The 19,617-nt window shown below is 47.8% G+C and overlaps 1 protein-coding gene across 1 annotated transcript in view; it reads left to right on the plus strand.

Moving 5' to 3' along the window:
• Positions 1 to 9,765: 9,765 nt before the first annotated feature.
• The window catches only part of TMEM54 (transmembrane protein 54), a 111,681-nt gene continuing 101,829 nt past the window's right edge, over positions 9,766 to 19,617 (plus strand). Inside the window, exon 1 of the mRNA XM_069622450.1 lies at positions 9,766 to 9,876. Coding sequence (XP_069478551.1) covers positions 9,864 to 9,876 — 13 coding nt within the window. The 5' untranslated portion in view covers positions 9,766 to 9,863. The remainder of the gene's footprint in view (positions 9,877 to 19,617) is intronic.

Genomic DNA, 19,617 nt, shown 5'->3' on the forward strand with positions numbered 1-19,617 from the left:
CAACCTGACCTTCCGTGCACCCACTAACCCACTCATACAGCCGGGCAACCTGACCTTCCGTGCACCCACTAACCCACTCATACAGCCGGGCAACCTGACCTTCCGTGCACCCACTAACCCACTCATACAGCCGGGCAACTTTACCTTCCGTGCACCCACTAACCCACTCATACAGCCGGGCAACCTTACCTTCCGTGCACCCACTAACCCACTCATACAGCCGGGCAACCTGACCTTCCGCGTGCACCCACTAACCCACTCATACAGCCGGGCAACCTGACCTTCCGTGCACCCACTAACCCACTCATACAGCCGGGCAACCTTACCTTCCGTGCACCCACTAACCCACTCATACAGCCGGGCAACCTGACCTTCCGTGCACCCACTAACCCACTCATACAACCGGGCAACCTTACCTTCCGTGCACCCACTAACCCACTCATACAGCCAGTCAACCTGAGCTTCCGTGCACCCAACAGCCACCCTCAATTGACACCAGGATGTCATAAGGCTCTTTCAACGTTTTTTAATTGAAATGGGCCCCGTGCCTCAGCAGGCTCCACATGCAGCTGCCCCAGGATAGGCAGTCGTACAACACAGCAACATAGTTCTATAATTTAGGACATTAAATGTGTGCTCTGCCGTATGCACATTACAGGCTTTCTTTGCTGGCATCGTCAGGCTGTCACCTCCCTCTGGCCTCTTGCACCACCTATCAGCGTTCTGATCACATTCTTGCCTTTAAATTCAAGTTTCATCTACATTAGCTCATAACTGACAGAGCGATTAATAGCTTTCAGTGGCCATTCAGGAGCTCATTTTATTTAATATCGTAATTTGACAGCAGGATCTTATGTGCAGGTAGGTCCCCACTGCAAAAGTTTCACAGTGGACTGCAAATGTTCAGGGCAAAAGGCAGCATGCACGTATGTACTCTGCCTTTTGCTTTGCACGTTTGCACTCCGCTGTGCAAAGTGAGTTAAGGGCTGCCTGGTATGCAAATGTTTACACTGCATACGATGCATGCATAGTAAACAGCGTTCACAATTCAAATTAAAAGCTGCCCGACATGCTTCCATGTACGCACGAGCCCTGACACATCTTCAGCCAGTCCTGACTGATGCACTGATTCACCCAACAACCCATCCACACATGAGCTCATGTTTGTTGTAGGCGTAACGTTAATGGAAGGCGTAAAAGCACTGAGTAAGGCTTTAATGGCTTCCATTAACGTCACGCTGCCACCTTCTTTCTTCTCCGGCGTACATATGCTCCAGCATTTGCGCTGACATGGATTTTCATGTCAGTGCAAATGATGGCGATCCCTATGGTACCCACTGGCGTTATGCACAAATATAATGCAGGTGGGCTCCGTAAGGATCCATTGTACATGCTGCCACTTTCACAATTAGAATTAAACACTGCCAACATGCTTGCATGTCTTCCATCATTTCATTGTAATTGTGAACGCTGCTTACATGGTAAGCAGCGCTCACAATTAAAAGTAAACACTGCCTTGCATGTGAGTATGTCACTACGAGCCCTGACACATCTTCAACCAGTCGTGACTGATTCACCGATCCAACCAAAAACCCATCCACACAAGCGTATAAACACACACAAACACACTTTCACTTACCCAAAATCCAGACCTGTTGACTTTGCCCATGCTTCTTCTGCTTGGGCTCGCCACGACCGCCCCCTATTCTGCTGCTGTTCATTTCCTGACTCTTATTGTCGGCTTCTATGTTCTCGGGGAATGCCCGGGACTCATACAACCCACACTGTGTCAGGACAAGCAAGATGCAGACTCTGATGTCAGGAGAACACAAATGCTTTATTCCTCCTTCCTCTTCATACCGACTTCCCTTTCTCGTCACTTCTTGCCCACCCCGCTCCACAAGTCCTGCCCCAAGACTACAACCCCTCACCAATTTAAATACCAACTGTGTCTCTTTACCCCATTTCTTCAATGAGTCTCCAAGGCCTTATTCTCGCCCTTTGAGGTCGTTCATATATCACCTCCGAATGCCCCGACGTGGACACAGATACAGGGTCATCTCCCTCGGCCTAATCAGAATCCTCACCATCACCCTGATAGGACTCATCCGAGGAGTACAGTATCTCTTACTCACAACTTCTGCTCCTCAATGTCTGATCAGTCATTGGCAGATTTTTGAAGTGTGACGAATTTCACGTCACCTAGCGTTGGTCCCCTTCTGCAGTGACCATGGAACCTTTCTTCCCTGTTATGACCAACAGAGCCTCATGGAACGTGACAGTGTGCTTGCTGGTTCTTGGCTGTTTTACGATCACCACATCTCCAATCGTCAATGAGGATTCCTTCGCCTTCCGATACTGCTTCAGCTTTTCCTTGGCAGCCACATCCCTTGCTCTCATGGCATCGTCTTCCACATATTTCTCAGACTCTTTTGTGTGTGGTGGCAGCCATGTGCAGGGCATTTACCTGTGGAGCTGTGTGGTGTATTCCGGAAGTCCCGACTCAGCTGATCTAGTACCTGTTCATACGGCTGTCCCGTCAAATGGGATATCTGAAGTGCTCTCTTCAAGTTGGCCATAAATCGCTCAACTGTCCCCTTCGCCTGGGGCTATAAAGGGGTTATTTTCCTGTGGTTGTACCCCATGTATTCTGCAAATGTCTTAAAGTCTTGACTTGTAAATGGGGGCCCGTTGTCAGACCACACTTGTCTAGGAATGCCATACACTGTAAATATTCTGCCCAACACTGGAATCACAAGGTGGGCCATCATTGAAGCCACCATCTGCGCTTCAGGGAAGCATGAATATTCATCCATCACTGCTAACACATATTTCACCCGTCAATGGGTCCAAAGATGTCAATGGCCACCCGCCCCACACCCCTTTTGGAAGTTCGGTCATTCTCAGTGGTTCGGGATGCGTTGTTGGTGCAATAAGACAGCATGTGGGGAATTATTAGAGTAAGTCTTCTACCATTAAGTCCAGTTTTGGCAACCATACCTACTGTTGTAGCATCCTCTTAGTCGACACAATCCCTCGGTGTCCCTCATGTGCCAACTCCACCACCAATCTCCGCAGCGCTGCGGGCACGACTATCTTGCTACCCTTAAGCAACAATACCTCGTCTGACACGGCCAATTCATCTTTCACTTATGAGGCTATCCACGTCTCTCTTCACTTCTTCAGGCTCGAGACGGCCCCTCTCCCTCACTCTCCTCCACCTCAGCAACCATAGCCCTTCTATGATGATTGGTTAGGCCATTTCTCTTTCAGTTCCCTCAGCCAGTTTCACCAGATTCCCCCCCCTTGCGGTATTTCTTGTTGCACCAGGTATCTGATGTATCGAACAGCCACTGATGGCTCTGGTGCATTAGCAGACCGTGGATGGCGGGTAGAAAATCAGCCGGATTGTCCTCTTTTCCTTGCCAGTGAATTGTGTTGAACGCATAGTCCTGCTGCCGCAGGCCCCACCGAGCAACGCGTGGTGGCATTTACACCTAGAGTTTGCCATATAGAAACAGCAATGCCGGTGATCTGTGATTATTGTAAAAGGTTTCCCGTAGAGGATGTGAGGGGCTAGTAATGTGAATCGGAAAACTGCTTGCGTTTTTATCTAAATTAACCATTTTATTAAAGATAAAAAGTGCAAATGAATCCTCACTAAACCTACTATACCAGGGAGTTTGCTACCTGGTCTAAGGGGATTACCCCTAGCATAAACAAAACTGGCCCTCACACTATACAACAAAACATTCAAAGTAAATAAATCATAAACAACACAAATGAATGAATAACCAACAACCAGTGACCTGGATGACCTTCACCAGTGATGGGTAAATCCCTTCCCGGGATTGTTCAACATCACTTCTTCCAAATGTTCAAAAGGAAAAAGTAAAGTCTTGAAACAGTTCTTGTAAGTTCCAAAGGAAACAAATGTTCACAAAATAAAAATCCACAAATAACTGTTCTTCAGCTTTCTGTTGAAAGGTTCCCCTTCCAAGTTCAGCCAAGAAAGCAGCACCAATGGTAATCCTGGATACCTTCTTCCCACAGTTATAAGAAAATGGCAGCCTCTTTACCTCTTCTGTCTGTCTTATTTCCACCAATATAACCTGCCTCTGCTTCAAAACTGCTTTTCGTTCAATGTCAACAGTCCCAGCATAACAGATCATCGATTCAGTCTTCTTACAGGCCTCCAGCTCCCTTCCCCAGATTCATTCACACCTTCTTGGTTCCAGTAGCTACACCAAAGCTGTATTGCCACTCTTCCAGCTTTGGAATAACAATGTCACAATTGTATCAGAGGACACTGGACCTTTAACAACCTCAAAATGTAGGTGGATAGATTTCAAAGGGGCTGGTTTCACTATAAGAAGGATTTGCCTACTGGCTTGGGTACTGCTTGTTCTTGTCAGCAGTTCAACAACTTCTGCTTTTATAGAATACTTGTTACAAGGTTCACTCTTCACAAGAGAATCAGATTTAGGTGCACGCAACCACTCTTTAACAAGGATCGTTAACTTTAAAGAGCCATGAAGAATTGCACTCCCCTTTATGACACGGAGTTGCGCTTTGTCTTTGATTGGGAATCACAATTGTCCCTTCAATGTAATATGCCTTATAACAATCTTGCGAAAGTCAGCCTTAGCTTTCCGAGTGGTTCGGAAAAGCATTCCTCTTTCTAATTGGAGACATGCAACCACTCTGGCAACATTAAACAGTTCAACAATGGAAAATGAAAGTTTTTCTTTTATAAGCAAGCACTCCGACTCGCATTAGAAGTGCGTGTGATACATTTTCATTGTCAGCAGGACTCTTCACAATTATCTAACAGTTTCTACTCGCTCCCACTCTTACGCAAGATTCTTATGGAGCTGGTAACAGTTACCGGCAAGGTCTTTAAAGTGAATCTGAACATGGAGCTTCACTAACCGGCTCCAGAAACACTGCGGTTGCGGGTGTCTTCTGCATCCCGCCATTTTCTCCTTCTACTACTACATTAGGCACTCTTGGGACCCACACCCCTCTGCATGAGTGTCTCTGGACCAGCCTCAGCCACAGGGAGTCTCTTTCACTCCTCTGTTCCTCGGCTTGCTTCTGTAAACGGGCCTGGGAGTGTAGCACGGTCACGGATCTGCAATCACAGCCACTAGGTGCACCTGGGAAGACCTTCAATCTCGGCACGTCTCTCTCAGTGCAGCCGCGCCAAGGCAGGGTTTGTGAACACAGGACTCTCACAACTTGCAGGTAAAAGCTTCTTTACGCTTTTACCGTTGCCACTTAAGTGCTCACACTTCTTCATGAACTGCCAGCCTCGTGCTCTTCTCCTTCTGCTACTACTGTCAGCCTTCCAGCTCCTGCTTCAGCACTCTGCTGCAGCCTTTTATGCCTCTGAGGTGGGGTAATTGATTTCAGGTGCAGGCCCTTATTGTTAATTGCCTGACCCTGACAAAGGCTGTTAGGCCTGCTTGCCTGACCTTCACTCCAACATGCCTCTTCAGCCCTACTCTTCATCTCAGTCCCTATTGGATTCTGGGATATGTAGTTCACTTTAGTGAAATTAGGTTTTTCCACTTCTCTGAGTTGGCAAAAAAGCCATCAAAAGGGAGGGATTACGGTAAAGTTAAAAAAGGGTCCCTCCCAGTCTTCCTGGCCTGATTCTCCCCATGTGACCCTCCCCCAGTGCACCACCCCCAGCGTCGGGATCAGAGAGCGCCTGCCTTCCCCTGGCCACATGAGGAGGGTCCCAGATCAGGTTCCTGGTGGAATCCCATCAGATTCTTCACAAGGAATAAACGAAAATGTTCACAGGCCCAGACAGTGGACACACTTTCTTTCTTGGCCTGTGAATAGGCGTGTTCTGTTTTTGACAGGCTTCTACTGATGTAAGAAACAATATGTCTCTGTTGTGAGTTGGCTGTGCCTTTTGGGCCAAAATGGCACCCAGTCCCATGGAACTTGCGTCTACGGTCAACTCTGTTTCTCTCTCAGTGTCGAAGTATGCCATATTTTCAGCGTCTGCTATTCGGTCGCGAATGGTTGTAAATGCCTCTGACTAGTGAAACTGTACTTGCTTCTTCGTGAGGGCCCTCAATGGTTCACTGATGGTGGCAAAGTCCTTAATGCATCTTGTGCAATAGCTTGCCAGCCCCAGGAAAGATCGAAGCTCCGAGACATTTCTACGAGGCAGCGTCTCATTGAGCGTGGCCACTGGTGTCATTTCTTTCGCTGAAAAAATGTGCCCAAATAATCATAGGGTACCTTTTTGGAAGTCACACTTTTTCCGATTCAATGTGAGGTTGGTTGCTTCCAGTGCCATGCATACTCTTAAAAGTGTGTCATCATGTTTTTCCACACTCGTACCAAATACCAGAATGTCATCACTGTAGTTGATGCAATTCGGAATATGCTTTATCACGTTGTGTATTTTTGCCTGGAATAATTCTACTGCTGAATAGACACAAAAGCTCAGGTGTTTGAACCTGTACAAGCCAAGGTGTGTCACAAGCATAGTAATATAGCGGCTCGCCAGGCTTAGCACCAGCTGATGATAGCCCTTGTTGAGGTGCAGTTTAGAATACACCTTGGCACCATTTATAAGGTGCACCACGTCCGTGATGTGAGGGGCCAGATGACATTCACTCTTGATGGCTTTATTTGGCTGCCTCATGTCTATGCACAGCCTGAGGGCCTCAGAGCCTTTCTTTGCAACAGGCACATTGGGTGACTCCCAGGGCGTGGGACCCACTACTGGTTCTATGATGATATGATGGGATATTTTATTTGTATCGCGCCCATACAGAAGTGTTTCAGAGGGCGACTGGGGAGGGGAATCAAGGTGGACAAAAACAACAATCTTTCTGTCATTAAGAATGTGCAAGTGCAAGGGAGAGGGAAGGGGGAAAGTGCAAGGGTCAGGGAGGGAGTGGAAAGTGCTGAACACGTGATAGAACTACAGGTAGTGCAGCCAGCAGGTGCTAGGTGTGAGAATAAGGTGTAGACAACGGGTGTCTGATGAGTGCTGGAAGGGACTGTAGGATGGCAGATACAGACCCAAGTGCAAGGGTGGCCTGGAGGCAGTGCGGGTGTGTGGCTGGGTGAGCAGGGAACTGGGTCCAAAATCAGAGGGTAACCAGGTGCCCGGTGCCGAAGCAAACAGATCAGCAGGGGAGAGGAAGAGCGAAGGCAGTAGCAAAGAGGAAGGTCTTGAGGTGCTTCCGAAACCGAAGATGGCTCTCCTCAAGTTTCAGAGAGGCAGGGAGGCTGTTCCAGAGGTAGGTCCCAGCAAGGAAAGAGATCTACCCCCAACTCGTTTCTTGGAGAAGTGACTGACTCTGAGGGAGTTGGAGCGAAGAGCTTGAGTAGGAATGTATTTACGGAGGGAGAGTTGTGAAGGTATTGTGGACCCAGGTCCCAGAACACCTCGTGGGCAATGCAAAGGGTCTTGAATGTAATCCTTGCAGCCACTGGGAGCCAATGAAGAGATTTCAGGGCTAGAGAGATGCGGTCCCAGGACTTGAGGCCAAGCACACGTCTCGCAGTCCTGTTCTGCAGTGGACGGAGAGTGATTGCAGGCAGATTTAGAAAGAGGTTGCTCAGTAGTCCAGCCTAGGAAGAACCAGAGATCTGAAGACAGTGAGCTTCTGGGGGAAGGAGAGGAAAGGAAGAATACTTCTGAGGAGGTGCAGTTGGTAGTTTGTCTTTGTAGAGATGTCAGAGATGTGAGGAGAAAAGGAAAGCGCAGAATCAAAGATGACCCAGAGGTTCTTAGCCTCACAAGTGTGAGCAGGGAGGGGGCTAAGGGAGGCCGGGCAGAGAGTGACAGGAAGGAAGGTGCAGGTGTGCCGATGAGGAGGAACTCTGTTTTACTGGCATTAAGGCAGAGGTAGTTGGCAGCACATCACTCCTGGATTGCAGACAGGCCGTCGAGATGAGAGAGAGAGATGTCCTGCTCCAGCAGTTTGTGGAGGTATTCCTCCACTTGGCGTTGTTTGTTGACAGGAATGCCCCTGTAGTGTTGCGCCACTGGCTGGACATCCTCGTGAATCTGAAGTTTGATCTGCCTGTTTCTTCCTTTGCCTATGCCCTTGAAGAGTGTCGGGAAGAACTGGTCGATTGTGTCCACTGTGTCAATGTACTTGTTGACCGTTAGCCTGTACAGCACACAAATGAATTAGACCCATGTAAATGGCTGTCTTACTGCTAGAGATGCTCCCATATTCTGGCGCTGTTGACATCACGTGTATCAGAATCTTCCTTTCTTGCGCCTTGTACCAGCATCTTGCCTCAAAGTGACTGAGGCACTTTAGCAGGAACTTGGAGTGATATGGGTAGATGTCCACTTCAGATGGTCAGAATCTCAGAGCATGAGGGTCTCATATGTGGCACTAATGCCTTTACCAGTGTCTACTAAGAACTCCATTTGCCGCTTGTTTAGGTGTGTGAGCAGCATGGGACTGTGTTCTGTGGCCGATTGTTGCCCAGAGCACATAGGTATCCTTTCCGCCGTTGCTCTCCTTCTGAGGAGCTAAGTTCCATTTCTGACGGTGACCAAGTATCTTACATGGCCTCTTAACCATCTCACTGGTCATAAGCCGAGATGTGGTACCTTCTCAGACCCCTCACTTGCTTGCTTGTCTTCTCCCGAATCATGCTCTCGTCATCCCCCTTCTCTGTGTTTTCCATGTACTTGGGCCACAAATTGTGATGCCTCTGAGGCCGTGGTTGGCACCATCTACCTGGGCCTGGTCATGTTGACACCTTCACAGACTTGAAGTGCTCCCCCCCCCCCACACGCAGAGCACCTTTGTCCTAGTGCCGGGCACGTACCATCAGTGTGGATGGACATCAATTTAGTTCATGGCCACCCAAAACACTCACCTTCACCGGGCCGTGTGCCCTCCTAAAATGGCGGCCACCTTATAGGCACGAGTACCGCCTGCCCATGCAGGGCGTGATGTCCACAAGTTGTATCAGGCCTCACCACCACGGCTCCAGAACGGCGGGCCGCCTGTGTGGCTTCTCTCCTGTCCGTATGCCTGCTGTGCGCAGGCCGCGCCCTGTCACTGCCGCACCCGGGGTGCGTAGTTAGGGATTCGCGACCCAACGCGGGCCTCTGGTACTGACTGCAGCGCGGGCTCCCCCGCCCATGTCAGCTTCAATTGTAATTGTTTATTTGTAAAGCGCTTATACACAAGAGAAGTGCTTGGACTGCCCGGAACTCATACACCCCACACTGAGCCAGGACAAGCAAGACACGGACTCTGATGTCTGGAGGACACAACTGCGTTATTTCTCCTTCCTCCTCATACGGGCTCCTCCTCCTCCTCATACGTGCTCTCTCTGTCCCCCCTCAGCCGCCTCCCTGCCCAAATACTACAGTTCCCAGTTCCCTGATGCTGCACTTATTCGTGTATTTAACCATGTACCGGTTTCTGGGACTAGCGAACCACATTGCCCTGTTGGGCTGGTGTCATCCTGCGGGGGAGAGACGGGGGTTTGGGAGGCCCTGCCCACTTTTTACGAGTCAAGCACCTGGTGTTTTGGCCAAAACAGCTCCTATGTACCCGCCCTCCGCCCCGGTGCTCCTCTCGCACAGCAGGGGGTGCAGAGGCTGCACCCCAGGACGCCCCAGCCGCGCTGTCCCGGCTCTGGCGTGGCCCGTGGATCCGGTTCTGCGGTGACTCCTCACCTGGCTGGGAGTGTCCGGGAGTGGGGTGGGTGGGGTGGGGTGGGGTGGAGCCGGTGTGAGGTGAAGGACCGCCGGGGGGGGGGGGGGGTGGAGCTACATGCCTTCGCCCCCTCCCCTCACACACAGACTGATCGTCTACCGAGACTGAGGCTGGAGCGGGGCACCCGGAGCCATGTGCGGGAAGGGTAAGTGCCGGGGGCGGGCGGGGGGGGGGGGGGTCGGGGTGATAGCATCGCCCCAGCAGTGACACAGGTGTTTGCATATTTTGTCGCACACATGCCTGTTCCAAACCGCTCCCTGAAAGGGCTCCTCATGTAAACACTGCCCCCCTTAGAACCAGGGGAACTTTATCACTGCCAACACTGACACTGCCCCGACACTGTCCCCACAACCACGGCAGCCTCTGTAACCAATGCCAGAGAAAGGCATTGCCACTCCCCCTGCAACCACTGCAGCCTCTGTACCCACTGCCAGCCACTAGCACTGCCCCCCACAGCATCCCCTGTACCCACTGTCAACCACTGGCACTGCAGCATCTGTACCCACTGCCAGCCACTACCACTGCCTCTCACCCCACAACCACTGCAGCCTCTGTACCCATTGCCAAGCCGGGGAACTGTCCCACTGTCAACACTGCCAGCCACTAGCACTGCCCCCCGCCCCTGCAGCCACTGCATCCACTGCCAGTCACTGGATCCCCTGCAACCACTTCCAGGGACTTGCTTCTACACTGCCACTCCCCTCCCCCACAACCACTGAAACCCCTGTACTCATTGCCAAGCAGGGGGCTGTCCCTCTAGTACTACTAGTACTGCCCTACCCACTAACACTGACAGCGAGCTGGGCGTCTGTCTCATCCCCTTGCATAGAGAGCACATGCTCCTAGCACTGACAGCGAGCTGGGAGTCTGTCTCATCCCCTTGCATAGAGAGCACATGCTCCTAGCACTGACAGCGAGCTGGGCGTCTGTCTCATCCCCTTGCATAGAGAGCACATGCTCCTAGCACTGACAGCGAGCTGGGAGTCTGTGTCATCCCCTTGCATAGAGAACACATGCTCCTAGAACTGACAGCGAGCTGGGCGTCTGTCTCATCCCCTTGCATAGAGAGCACATGCTCCTAGCACTGACAGCGAGCTGGGAGTCTGTCTCATCCCCTTGCATAGAGAGCGGGAGTCTGTCACATTCCCTTGCATGGAGAGCACATGTTCCGAACAATAATAGCGAGCTGGGCGTCTGTCACGTTCCCTTGCATAGAGAGCACATGTTCCAAACAATAACAGCGAGCTGAGAGTCTGTCACATTCCCTTGCATAGAGAGCAAATGTTCCGAACACTAACAGCGAGCTGAGAGTCTGTTACATTCCCTTGCACAGAGAGCAAATGTTCCGAACACTAACAGCGAGCTGTCAGTGCTAGGAGCATGTTAATGTTAATGAAACATGTTAATGTTTCTAGCACTAACAGCGAACTGGGAGTCTGTCACATTCCCTTGCATAGAGGGCACATGTTCCGAACACTAACATCGATCAGGGAGTCTGTCACATTCCCTTGAATAGAGAGCAAATGTTCCGAACACTAACAGCGAGCTGTCAGTGCTAGGAGCATGTTAATGTTAATGAAACATGTTAATGTTTCTAGCACTAACAGCGAGCTGGGAGTCTGTCACATTCCCTTGCATAGAGAGCACATGTTCCGAACACTAACATCGACCAGGGAGTCTGTCACATTCCCTTGAATAGAGAGCAAATGTTCCGAACACTAACAGCGAGCTGGGAGTCTGTCACATTCCCTTGCATAGAGAGTACATGTTCCGAACAATAATAGCGAGCTGGGCGTCTGTCACGTTCCCTTGCATAGAGAGCACATGTTCCAAACAATAACAGCGAGCTGAGAGTCTGTCACATTCCCTTGCATAGAGAACACATGCTCCTAGAACTGACAGCGAGCTGGGCGTCTGTCTCATCCCCTTGCATACAGAGCACATGCTCCTAGCACTGACAGCGAGCTGGGAGTCTGTCTCATCCCCTTGCATAGAGAGCGGGAGTCTGTCACATTCCCTTGCATGGAGAGCACATGTTCCGAACAATAATAGCGAGCTGGGCGTCTGTCACGTTCCCTTGCATAGAGAGCACATGTTCCAAACAATAACAGCGAGCTGAGAGTCTGTCACATTCCCTTGCATAGAGAGCACGTGTTCCGAACGCTAACAGCGAGCTGAGAGTCTGTCACATTCCCTTGCATAGAGAGCAAATGTTCCGAACACTAACAGCGAGCTGAGAGTCTGTTACATTCCCTTGCACAGAGAGCAAATGTTCCGAACACTAACAGCGAGCTGTCAGTGCTAGGAGCATGTTAATGTTAATGAAACATGTTAATGTTTCTAGCACTAACAGCGAACTGGGAGTCTGTCACATTCCCTTGCATAGAGGGCACATGTTCCGAACACTAACATCGATCAGGGAGTCTGTCACATTCCCTTGAATAGAGAGCAAATGTTCCGAACACTAACAGCGAGCTGTCAGTGCTAGGAGCATGTTAATGTTAATGAAACATGTTAATGTTTCTAGCACTAACAGCGAGCTGGGAGTCTGTCACATTCCCTTGCACAGAGAGCAAATGTTCCGAACACTAACAGCGAGCTGTCAGTGCTAGGAGCATGTTAATGTTAATGAAACATGTTAATGTTTCTAGCACTAACAGCGAGCTGGGAGTCTGTCACATTCCCTTGCATAGAGAGCACATGTTCCGAACACTAACATCGATCAGGGAGTCTGTCACATTCCCTTGAATAGAGAGCAAATGTTCCGAACACTAACAGCGAGCTGGGAGTCTGTCACATTCCCTTGCATAGAGAGTACATGTTCCGAACACTAACAGCGAGCTGGGAGTCTGTCACATTCCCTTGCATAGAGAGTACATGTTCCGAACACTAACAGCGAGCTGGGAGTCTGTCACAAATGTGATCTTGAGTCACATGACATTACCACTCTTTTTTTTTATGATTCTCGAAGTATTTGAAGAATAGCAGCGGTGTTAAAAAACGATTTTTCAGGTTTGCATTATTTTGCATTTTGGGATTTCTAGCCTGCCAGGCAGCACGTGGACACTAAATCTAAAACATTATTTTGGCTGAACATGTTTCTTTAAGAATTAAAACATTGTAAGTTTGCTTTCCTATATAAGATGTGTATTTTGCAAGTAAACCATCAGAGCGGTCAGGTTTCCTGTGGCCCAACGCGTGAGTTCATCCAGTCCTGTTTTTTCCCTTTGGATTCTGGAACTTGTAATTTTCCTACATTTCAAATGGGTATGAAAAAACTGCAATTATAAGAATTCCAAGCAAAAACAGGACTGGATAGCTTTCGCACGCATGGCCATGGGAAACTTTAGAGTGCTTTTCTACAAGAGCATGCCCGCACGGCACACAACCAGGGCCGCAATGCTGTTGCCGGGGACTCAGGGGGTGAGGGTCAGCATTCAGGGCCCAGGGCTTGCCATTGCTACTGCATGGGTGAAAAGGCAAGCCCTGCCCCCTGCCTGAGGGAGTAAAGGCCCAGTGGAAAATTTCAACAATCGGCCATCCTGGCCGCCGATTGTTGAAATCAAATTGGTGTCTTGGCGGGTAGCTCGCCCCTGACAAGTGTTTCCCGGCCGATCCCCCAGCTTCGCTGAGGGAAGCAGTGGGCTCAGTGATATAACCTGCGGTCCTCCTTTCCCCAGTCACCACGTGCGCATTTGCAGGTCTTTTGCGCAGCCTGTTTTCTTTCTTCTGGCCTGAAAGGGACACACTGCCCTCGAGACATACGAGTGGCTCCATCTCTGCAGAAGACACTGCTTTAAAGGATCATATCTTGTCACTGGTTGACCGCTGTTATAGCGCGCACACTGACACACACTGCTCCTCTAGTTCACATGCATGTCTGGATATTCTCAGTGCTCTTGCTACATTTGCACTATAAAATGTCCACATAAAGACACTGCTGAAAAAGGAACCCACAGCCCCGAAAGCGATCTGCACAGACCTTCCAGAAAAGCACCAGCAGCCAGATGGGAAATGCACAAAAAGGCATCGGGAACCGTGGGCATTAATGACACACTTGTGAAAGGCCACCTACAGCAGATGCGATTGGGATACAATATGGAGACTATCATTTCTAAGTGCATAAAATGTCATGTGTTCATAACCAGCCACTGACAATAATCAAACATGTGAAGAAATTGCCAATGAAGGCCGAATTCAGGAGTGAACTTAACTGGTGCTGTGTGCGGCATACGAATAAAAATGACCCTTTGCGTTTCTTAACACGGAAACATTCAGAACCTCATGTCCGAAAGAATGGTCTCTTAATGGGCATCATTGGTAAATTGCTCTGACTTTAAATGCTCTGCCAGAAGAAGGAAAGTGAAACGCAGTCAATAAGGGCTCCTTCCCATTCCCCCGGCAGTGTCTGCTGCTGCGATTCTGGGAGGGGGTATTTGTGTTTAGAGACTATGGGGTAGGGCTGAGCAATATATGGAGTTTTGTAGATATGCCGATCTATAAATATTGATATAGGATGAGACAATATCAGGATATTACGGCCCCTGCGGTAGCGGCCCTGTAGTTATGGTTAAGTTGCTCAACTCATAGGAAGACCACCTTTTGGGCGGCTTATAACTTTGCTCCCCCTGGAAGAAACCTTACCAAATTTAGCAAAAAAAAGTATACAGCTCCGTCTGAATTGTTTTGGCAAGTTTGGTGAAGTTTCATCAAGGGGGGGGGGTCCTAAAATTATTTTTTTCCCTAGACGCAAATGAAAAACATTTTTGGTCACGCCTGCAACCGCTGGATGGATTTTCACCAAATCTGCGGCAGAAGCGGCGGCTTGGTCGCAAAAGCGTATTTTTGCTTTAAATCTGCCCAGTAGTTTTCTTTAAAATGGGCTAAAAGTAGGTAAAACTAAATTAATGATATCTGGGATCCACCTCCCTGTTCGGGCCGCAGACGGGCCTCCGATTGGTCTAAAGGTCGACGTGAAGTCCGCGGACCTCGGACCATCCACTGATTGGATGGTGTAAAGTGTGAGGTGCATCAGAGTTTGGGTAACGCCTGCAATTTTGGATTCGCGGACATCCGCCGCTGTCCGTGAACATCGCAGTAAAAATATATAAAGAAACACAACATTGCACTTGTCAAACCTATCAAATATCTTTGGGGAGGTGAGGGGTGATGCCCTTAAGTCCGCGTACAGTCCAGGTGCTCGGGTATGGTCCAGTGATGTTCGCGAACACTTCAGATGTTCGTGGGCATCTGTGTCTATTTCTGCATTACAGGGTTGGTGAAAAGCAGTTTTTGGATGGCTTATAACTTTGGCGCCACTCAATGAAACTGCATGACATTTTGCAGTTTTATTCTAGACCTGATTCTGCATGGGTTTGCAAAGTGTGGTGGGATTCTGTCAAGAGGGGGCAAAATTAAAGGGGGGTCCCAAAATAATGTAAAGGATTATAAATGTGGTGCCATTTGATGAATCTACACAAAAGTTTGCAAAAAGATTTTAGCTTCAGATATAAATGTTTTCTAAAGTTTGGTGGGATTTTGTCAAGAGTGGGCTAAATTAGAGTGGGGTCTCAACTTTTTTTAGATGGCTTATAACTTTGTTGCCATTTGACGAATGTGGACAAAAGTTTTCAGAAAGATTATAGACCTAACTATGAATGGATTTTGTCAAGTGGGGCTAAGTTATATGACTACTGTATGTACACACATGTTTACACTTTTGAAAAAATAAAACATGGGCGGATTTCCAACAAACTTGTGTAAGGAGCATTGCAAGGACCTTAACGCATGGTTTTCCAAATGTGCCTGTGTTTTATTTTTTGACAAGTGTCATAATGCAGGTACAAAAAATAGTGATACACTTTTGGTGACTGAGGTATAGCCTGTGGCCATGGGCAGTTGCCAGATTGTCTGGGTCATGGCATAAGGTCATGACCTAGACAATCTGGACACTGGCCATGACCACGAGGGACGACAAATCGGGTTAAAGTGGCCATGTCCACCTGGGACCGGCTATGTGGTAAAGTTATTCGAAAGTGGCATAGGTTGAAAAGGAAAGAAAATGTGCTCGTTGTAATACGGACATAGGGTTCTCTCTTCTCCTTCTGCAGGCTGCCATGAAAAGGGATCAGGGGCTCTGTATGAAGCCCCGCCTTCCCTTTCAATGGTGGCCATCTCGCTAAAGGATTTTCCTTCCTACAGCAGGATGCCAGAGGCGTCCCGCTGTAGAAAGAAACATCCTTTATTTTTTTTTAGCACCCCGGGTTCCCAAAAAGGGCTAATGGCCTTCATACCTCAATGCTTGGGCTGGAACGGGGGAACAACGATCCAGAGCCCTCAATAACCACCCTCTCTTTGCTTGGGCCGATAACTTGGGCTGCCGGGCCGTTATCCCCATTCCACTACCTGGAACGGGGGATGAACACCATTTTATTCCCATTAGCATAACACAAAATTCTAATGGAAACATTGGAAAATCTTATGGAGTGTATGTACTGCACTGAGAAATGTAAAGTAGATGGAGTCTATAAGATTTTATTTTTTAGTTCTATTTTTTAACTGTGTAAAGTGGTTCCTAAAGGAACCTTTCTTTTGTTATTTCTTTTTTTTTTTTGCAGGAGAGGTTAGAACGTAAGGTGGGGAGGGAAGAGGCACCAAGCACTAGTATGGAGGGGCAGGTGGACAGGGGAAGATGTTGTGCGTGTGTTACTTCTATGGTAGGGGGCAGTGTTTCTCGTGCTCCTTCATTACAGCTTCAAAAGCACTTCGGAATTGCTTCCCTGTATATACAGAGGACTGTTGTCCTCGAAAGATATGGATCAACCGCCTATTTTATAGCTTGCAAGGTAGCTGGTGGGATGTTGTGTCCCACAGATGTAGGCTGTGTGGTTACAGTACTGGTTTACAGTACTGGTTGAGGAAGATGAGGTGGAGGAAGGCTACCTTCTACTTGCTAAGAAAGGAACAGCCTTTCTGAGAGCATTCCAGTGAATGGTTGTGGCAGCACATTGAGGTGGTCCCGTAGGAGTACTGTCCAGGTAGTCCGCGACTGATTACAAAGTTGCTTTCAGTGCATTTCACTTTGGCAGCTTTAGCCTTTGGTACATTCCCAACAGTGGTAAAGAACTGCCGCATCCATGATTCTCTCTGGGTGTAAGAGGTAGGCACCTCCTCTACCTCATCTTCTTGGTCCTCTTCATTGTCTTTGGAAGTACTGCACTTCTTTTGTTGTGTCGGACCTCCAGCTGGTGGTGCTGGTGACTCTTGGGTAGGAGGGATGGAAATAGCTGATGACATTTTTAAGATAAATAGCAGTTTTGCTAATATTCTTCTAAGTATGTGCTTTGCACTAGATTGTTAATGTATAATGAGTAATTATAGGTATAGGAGCTGTGCAAGGGTACATTTTGAGCTTGATAGTTCCTAGATCAGTAGAAAATGCAGTTCCGAACTGTCCTCGAAGCACAGACCCGATTGCGTAGTGCGGACGCCTTCACGGACACGTCATAATGCCGCATGTGAGAGGATGGTCACTTGGCACTGTCCCGAAGGTCCACGATGACGTCAGACGTTCGCGGACGTTGAAGGATGCTAAAACAGTGGAAAAAGTTGCAAAAAGTGTATAGAAGTGTTAAAAATGATGCTAGAAGGTGGGAAATGGCAGAATTTTAAGGTGAAACATTGTACATTGGACAACAATTTTGCTGTATTGGGGTAAGCATGATATTAGTAAGTTGTAGGAAAATAGCATGCACTGGTAAAAACCCATGAAATTCACTGAAAAATCTTTGTTAAAGGGACGTTATGGTTAGGTTGCCCTAATAAAAACCTATGAAATACTATTAAAAAACGTTGTTAAAGGGGCGTTATGGTTACAAGTAAAACCAAAACACCTCAGAAATTTGCCAGTTATGGTACGCTATGCAACGTTTACTCGCACTTCCACCGTGCACTGCTAAGTCGAACACCCAGGACATCAACGATGAGATCGCAAATATCATTGATGACCTCACTGATGACATCACATGTGAAATTAATTTTGATGAGAAGTTTGTGCAAGGGGTTGTGTTTATTATGTTGGTAACAAGATGTCAGGGGTGATCGGGAGACCTATCATGAACTGATTAATCTATTAAAGAATGGACTTATCTAAACAACATTGTATTGGAGTGTTGTTGTTAATACAGGAGCCTAATCATATATAAACATAGGCAATGGCTGCAGCATGCATCATAGAGGTACAACATTTGCAATCTTGTAATTTTGGATAGTAAGATGATTAATGCTACCTTATCAGAGTTTTGGGTAATGTTAAACATGTAATAACTAGCTAACAGCAATTCAAGACTTACTACACACATTTGCTAGTGCAAACAATACACATGAAGACCCACAATGCATATAAATCAGAGGCACATACAGGGAAACTAAAGTAAGGAAGGAAGAAAGAAACAGCATCATCAGAAAATGTTAATAACATTAAAAATTATCTCTTCATGTATACAAAGGAATTGTGTTAGAGGCCTGCTTATTGCCCCATGTATGTTCACCATCAGCTGACACAAACCTTAAGGAAAGTACTTTAAGAACATATGACAAGGTTATCGTCTATATATATATATATATATATATATATAATCTTTTGAATTTTAATATTCTGACTGTCGGTGAACAAAAACAAGTGGGCCAGATATGTGATGTCATCAGTGATATTTGTGATGTCATCTTTGATGTCCTGGGTGTTAGTCTGAGCAGTGCACGGTGGTGGCGCGAGTTATGGTTGCTTAGTTTACCATAACTGGCGAATTTCTGAGGTTTTTCTGTGTTACTCGTAACCATAACGTCCCTTTAACAACGTTTTTTCATTGAATTTCATAGGTTTTTATTAGTGCAACTTAAACATAACGTCCATTTAACAAAGCTTTTCATTGACTATAGGTATATACAACAGAATTGCTTGCTGTATAAATGCACGATGGTTACCTGCCCCGTGCCACTTTGGACTATTTTGCCTGCGTCGATTTGGGAAAAGCATACACATTGCCCTTTTATAGGCAGACCCCCAACATTTGTCTGTGGCCCTCTCTGTGCCCCCCCTAAATTTGATTCCTGGATACACCACTGGCCACTAGCTTCCACCCACCCCCTCTCGCTGCTGCCGACCATGGGCACTTCCCCTTAACCAGTGGCTCCCCAAACCATTGCTGTCATGGTTAGTACCTACAAAACCTGCCCCCAGTAGGCACCGCCAGCACTGCCGTCCCACCACCCTGAGCAGTGGCAGCCTTATGCCCTGCTTGCTCGCCATGAAGCTGCAGCCCAAAATGGGCGTTGCTTCCCGTCTCGGCTCATTCCACAATAGGGTGACTAATGCCTGAACTAAGGAACGGGCAGGCTGGTGTGTGAGGCATACTAGTTGCTTAGTGAACCATGTGGCTTGTTGGAATTAATTAATGTTACTGCCACAATGTACTTTAACTTGCATATTCTCCACAAATTCCCCCAAACAAATGCACCAAAGGTATTCTACAGTTTTCTTGCCGTCGTCTGCAGTGAGCACGGCCCTAAAAAAATTAAGCTCTACTCCAATTGCCACTGCCTCCACATCAGTGCAGTTTCCACTATGCAAAGATTTGTATTTTGTATTTTGTTTATTTATATAGCGCACCAAGCCCATGGGCCTCTGGGTGCATTTCTTACATATAATGTTACAGAAGGTACAGTGGCAGGATAAAAAATTACAAATACTACAAGGGTAAGTAAGCAGGCTAAGCAATGATATATACAGAACATACAAGGTGCAACAATACAGATTACAGAAATCTTAAAGCTGAGGTCATACATTTACATAGATATACAGAACTGTGACTAGGATCAGAAATGTACA

Source organism: Ambystoma mexicanum, chromosome 11 (genome assembly GCF_040938575.1).
Source record: "Ambystoma mexicanum isolate Mex_15411 chromosome 11, UKY_AmexF1_1, whole genome shotgun sequence".
In the NCBI taxonomy this organism is placed as follows: domain Eukaryota; kingdom Metazoa; phylum Chordata; class Amphibia; order Caudata; family Ambystomatidae; genus Ambystoma; species Ambystoma mexicanum.